General features: G+C 41.0%; 1 protein-coding gene across 7 annotated transcripts in view; it reads left to right on the top strand.

Moving 5' to 3' along the window:
- LOC137431094 (tight junction protein 2) overlaps positions 1-4,708 on the top strand; it is a 184,304-nt gene extending 179,596 nt beyond the window's left edge. For all 7 annotated transcript variants that reach the window (XM_078781395.1, XM_068121996.2, XM_078781396.1 and 4 more), the window contains 2 exons: positions 225-388; positions 3,796-4,708. In XM_078781395.1, coding sequence (XP_078637521.1) covers positions 225-388; positions 3,796-3,834 — 203 coding nt within the window. In that variant the 3' untranslated portion in view covers positions 3,835-4,708. The remainder of the gene's footprint in view (positions 1-224; positions 389-3,795) is intronic.
- Positions 4,709-5,694: the final 986 nt, after the last annotated feature.

Genomic DNA, 5,694 nt, shown 5'->3' with positions numbered 1-5,694 from the left:
GCTTTCAATTTCTGTCCCTCCCAGATATAAACGTCTCCATCTTGAAATTATAAAAAAATATTTAATTTACTATTTAATTAATTGAAAAAATATTGCAAACTTAAATGCAGTATTGAATGCAAATTTAAATATTTCAAAGCATTAATTTACTATTTTCTGAATATTGTTAAATACACACTTCTTCCTCCTGATAAGCTGCATAAACCATTCCTTTTTATGTCTAGGCCCCCATTTTGCCCCAGAGAACAGCAGAAAGTGCAGAACTGAAGAAGCAATCCAGAGGCCGACAACCAAGACCTTAACATTCCATGTACACAGGCGACGCACTCAGAGCCTGCTCTGGAGAACGATTCCTCACTCCAATGCCTGGACACTGCAAAGCTTGCCTGTAAGTAAGATATATCACTTGGCTTCGGGGCAACCATAAAGGAAGCCATCCCACACCAAATTGAAGATGCTTTCATTCACTACGCTATGCAAGAGCACAGTGAAAGATAATGCGGTATTCAATGAATGAATGCCCGGATTGTCAGTAATTGTCAGTAAATGAATGAGTTAAAGGAACACCAACATTTTCGAGCTACATACATATACAGTGCCTTCAGAAAGTATTCACACCCTTTTTCACATTTTGTTGTGTTACAACCCGAATTTAAAATGGATTAAATTGAGATTTTTTGGTCATTGATCTACAGTATCCCAAATACACTCCTTTCACCCCATAATGTGAAAGTGTAATTTCTTGTTTTTAATTTTTTAGCAAAATAATGAAAAATGAAAAATTGTAAGGTCTTGAATCAATAAGTATTCAACCCCTTTGCTATGACACTCCAAATTGAGCTCAGGTGTATCCAATTTCCTTTGATCACCCTTGAGATGTCTCTATAACCTGATTGGAGTACACCTGTGGCCAACTCAATTAATTGGATATCATTAGAAAGAAACACCTTTCTATACAAGGTCCCACAGTTGACAGTGCTTGTCAGAGCAGAAACTCTACCATGAAGTCCAAGGAACTGTCCATAGATCTCCGAGATAGAATTGTGAGAAGGCATACACCTGGGGAAGGGTAAAGAACAATTTCTAGAGTGTTGGAAGTTCCCAAGAGCACAATGAGCTCCATCATTAGGAAATGGAAAGAATATTGAACTACCCAGACTCTTCCTAAAGCCTGGCCGGCTGACCCAACTGAGCAACCGAGCAAGAAGGACCTTGATCAGGGAGGTGACCACAATGACCATTCTGACAGAACTACAAAGTTCCTTGGCTGAGATGGGAGAATCTGCCAGAAGAACAAGTCTCTGCATAGCAGCACTTCACAAAACTAGGCTTTATGGGAAAGTGGCCAGACAGAAGCTACTGTGAAAAGGCATGAGAAAGAAAGAGAGCTTGATGCAAACAGATTCTGTGGTCTGATGAGACGAAAATTGAACTCTTTGGCCTGAATGCAAAGTGCTACGTCTGGTGGAAACTGAGCACAGCTCATCACCCATCCAACACCATCCCTACCATGAAGCATGGTGGTGGCAGAATCATGCTCTGGGGATGCTTTTCAGCAGCAGGGACAGGGAGACTTGTTAGGATAGAGGGAACAATGTATGGAGCCAAATACAGGCAAATCCTTGAGGGGAACCTGCTTCAGAGTGCAAAAGACTTTAGACTGCGGTGAAGATTTATGTTCCAACAGGACAATAACCCCAAGCATACAGCCAAAGCAACACTGGAATGGCTTCAGAAGAAGAACATGTAAGTCCTTGAATGGCCCAGCTAAAGCCCAGATTTGAATCCCATTGCGAATCTGTGGAAAGACTTGAAGATTGCTGTTCACCGACGCTCCCCATCCAACTTGACAGAGCTTGAGCAAATCTTCAAGGAAGAATAGGAGAAACTCCACAAATTCAGATGTGGAAAGCTGATGCAGACATACCCAAGAAGACTCGAAGCTGTAATCGCTGCTAAAGGCGCTACTACGAAGTATTGACTCAGAGGGTTGAATACATACTGTTACGTGCTCCTCCCCAAACCCCCTGGTCACGGTGTACCCCTGAGCCCCGAGAGGAGTCATGGCAGAAAGATGTGTTATTCTGTGTCAAAGATCAATGGTGAAACCACGCCAATTGTTACTAACAAACAAGTATTGTATTAAGATCACACAAGAATAACAGTACAACAACAATAGTAATCAATTGAACAACCAATATATATTTCCTATGATGGTACCATCAGGTTCGTACAATATAACTCACTGTGCTCCAAGTGAGCGAAAAGAAGAACATTCCCCAATGTCTCTATTCCGGCATCAAGCCAAAGTCGATCCGCTCCAGCGATCGTCAGAACGATGTCTAATCGAGACCAAAATCCCATTTGGATGACAGTCACAGTCCCGCTGCCAAAGCTGCGTAAAGGCGCCCTCAAGGCGACTGGGAAATCACACCCTCGGGTATGGTCGTTCCACGGCTCCCACTCGGCGAACCGCAGATTTCCAACTCAAAAGCCACGTTGCACACACACACACCAGATTAACGTCTGAATGCGGTGAAAATGGTTTGAAGCGAAGTGAAAAACCTTGAGCGAAGCGCAAAGCGCGCGAGTCAAAATGGCTGACAGCCCGTTCTTGAGGCGTAACAGCACTACGATGATTCCCCTCGGAATCAACCGCAAAACCTGACACACAGGTTGATCTGTCACAGCGATAACAACTCTGTCGCAGGAATCCCTTTCCTGGGAAACCCAAAGTTCACTTGTGACTCTCGTTCGCCAATCGTTCGCTCCAGACCTCGAAGCAGCTAGGCTTCTTGTCCGACTCGCTCGCTCCGCCTTCTTCCTCCTCCTCTTCCTCTTCGTCGTCGTCCGGTTCCGGTTTCATTTAAAACATTAACTTTTTACCTTTTGCAAATAATAATCTCCATTTTCCCTTAAACGACAACAATAATAGTGCATGGAATCAAAAATGTTTACAGTGGATGAAAACCACAACAACGGAAGTGACGAATCCGTAACAATACGTGAATTGGATATTTCTGTATTTCATTTCTAATTATTTTGTAAAATTTTCTAAAAGACAAAAAATTCCACTTCAACATTTATGGAGTATTATGTGTAGATCAGTGACAAAAAATATCTCAATTTAATCCATTTTAAATTCAGGCGATAACCCAACAAAATGTGAAAAAGTCAAGGGGTGTGAATACTTTCTGAAGGCACTGTATGTGTGTGTGCACAAAGTTGGTGTGTCATGGACTGGATATTGTCAGTTTGGAGCAGGCCTCTGAGGTATTGGCAAGCATTAAGTTGGGCTCCAAAGAAACAAGGGAACTTTTGTATTTGTAATCCAAGGTGCAAACAGCTGCGATCAATAAATGATCCTTAGTGGTTGCAGGTGCCATGTTGAATGAGAAATGTGATTGACATTGACTTTATTATCTTATACAAGTTCCAAATGAAAGGACAAAGTTGGTGTTGATACAGCATCAGTGTTTTAAAGATAAGTGAATTGCACGAAGCAGCTTTTATTTAACTTAACGTAATCTGCAAAACTCTCGAGCACTGTATCTTCAGAATCCCATTCCCACTCTTCACCGCCTTATAGTCCATCAACCACAAAACGAGGAGCTCATTCAAGGATGGTTTACCTGATCTGAGTGGTCACCGCGGAACCCATAACATGCGTACACCAATTTCAATTTGAGAAACGATGCCAATTTAATTGTGTGCTTTCTAAAGAGATGGAAGGGAATAATTTGATGTCTTTGTCTTGTGTTTGTTTCCTCTTACGAAGCATTTTCTTTTTTCCAGGCGATATGGAGGATGACGCCAGTGCCCCGTGGAGATTGAATGCAGTAGTTTGAGCTTGTTGCTGCTAATTGTCCGTATATTCCATGTTATCTCAGTCCTGCTGTGCTTTACCAAACAGCACGACTGCAATATTCCTTATCTTCTCCTTTTCACGGACATTCCAACACACGATGGCTTTTTTTTATGGACCGACTCCATTGTCCGTAACCTCTTTTATAACTCCCAGTGCCTCGGAAGCATTGGTTTCTTTCGCTCATAGATTTGCTTAAACGGGTTTGTAACAATATTTGTATATTTTATTTTCATAATGTGCAGAAGTTGATTCACTCTTGGAGTAATCAATTTCCCTTGGTAGAAAATTTAAAATAAAAATACAATATGGTATGTCAGTGAAGGAAGGCTTCGGTCTGGTCGTTTTGTACAGGAAAAGTCCTATTTACACTTCCTTTTTGATGGCTTTTCATGGAAATTGGAGCCATATCGGACAAAATATTTCTTCCTGGTTGTCTGTTCCAAGCTTATATATCCGCACATTAAACGGAACGTGCATTGTGTGTGGAAGGACAAGCACCATTGTAATCTAGCTTAGCTGGCGTAACCATGGCATTTAAAATATCTGGGAGAGGGTGGGGAGACAAAGCTTTGGAATGATAAAACACCGAGCTGTGCAACGCTTCCCTCTACGAGCAAGGTGGACCGTGTAATTACCACATTTAAATGCATTGCTGAAAAACCGAAATGGACCGGTGTTAGAAACTGCCTCATTGCTACCATTTGAGGAGTATGACGTAGAGATCAACATGTATGCTTTTCCTGCCATTAACAAAAACCTCTTCAATCCCCCACCTACTGGAAGCTTTGGAATATTTGGGAATGTGGCTTTCAAAAAGCAAATAAATTTTTTTTTGCTGCATTGTGTCTGCCATTATTACCCTCGCCAGAGGAAAGGGTTGGTGCATTCGAGTCCGTTTGTCTGTTTGTTTGTCTGTTTGTTTGTCTGTTTGTTTGTTTGTCTGTTTGTTTGTTTGTTTGTTTGTCCGCACAGAATAAATATGATTTTCTCTGTAACCGTTGGCCCGATTGACAGGTAATTTTCAACGTAGGTGCAACTACAACTGTAGAATTTTTAAATGATAATTATGACGTCATAAGTCACGTTGTTCGGCCGCCATCTTGGAAAAATCAAAAAACGTTGCACCTCCATATCTCGGAAAGCACTGAATAGAAAAAATTGAGACATGGCTCATTGTAAAGAACTTTCCATGGGAAATAAAATATGTTAATGATGATGTCATAGCTGCCTCCATTATGACGTCATAATTCGACAAGTACAAAACTTCATCTGATGAAGATGAAATTTCTTGAGCATAATCGAGGAATAAATTAGTTTAGAAAAAAAATGATGATGACGTCATAGGTCACGTGGTTCGGCCGCCATATTTGTTTTCACACAAAAGCCTTAAAAACCACTGAAAATACATCCTGGCGAGGGTTTGCAATCTCTGATTGCTCTTTTTCTTGTTATTTTTGTTTGTTGTAGCTGAATCATTTTCTTAAATACTGTAGAAACTCAACCTGTCAATTTTTTTTCCCATTGATTGAAAAGTTTTAATTGAGCTGGAACTCTGTTTTTGCACATCCTTCTCCATTGTCTACTACTAATCTAATACCTCCAATTGTTGCCACCTTAATGTGGAGTTGGCCGAGGAATGTTTTTAGCCCTAGTCTTTCACGAACTGGCTGACCATGCCTGGCTTTAAATGTAAGGTGGCAGCAATTTGTCATTTGTTTGGGATGATGGTGATAACTCACCTCCTTTTTTCAAAAGTCAATGTTGGATATTTAATGTCTACCAAGTAATTCTTGCGTTGGACTTTTCTGTCCAACATCCTGTCTATA

This window comes from Myxine glutinosa, chromosome 7 (assembly GCF_964187855.1).
Source record: "Myxine glutinosa chromosome 7, kmMyxGlut1.1, whole genome shotgun sequence".
In the NCBI taxonomy this organism is placed as follows: domain Eukaryota; kingdom Metazoa; phylum Chordata; class Myxini; order Myxiniformes; family Myxinidae; genus Myxine; species Myxine glutinosa.
The sequence above is the reverse complement of the archived record's forward strand: the minus strand, read 5'-3'. Positions and strand labels throughout refer to the sequence as shown.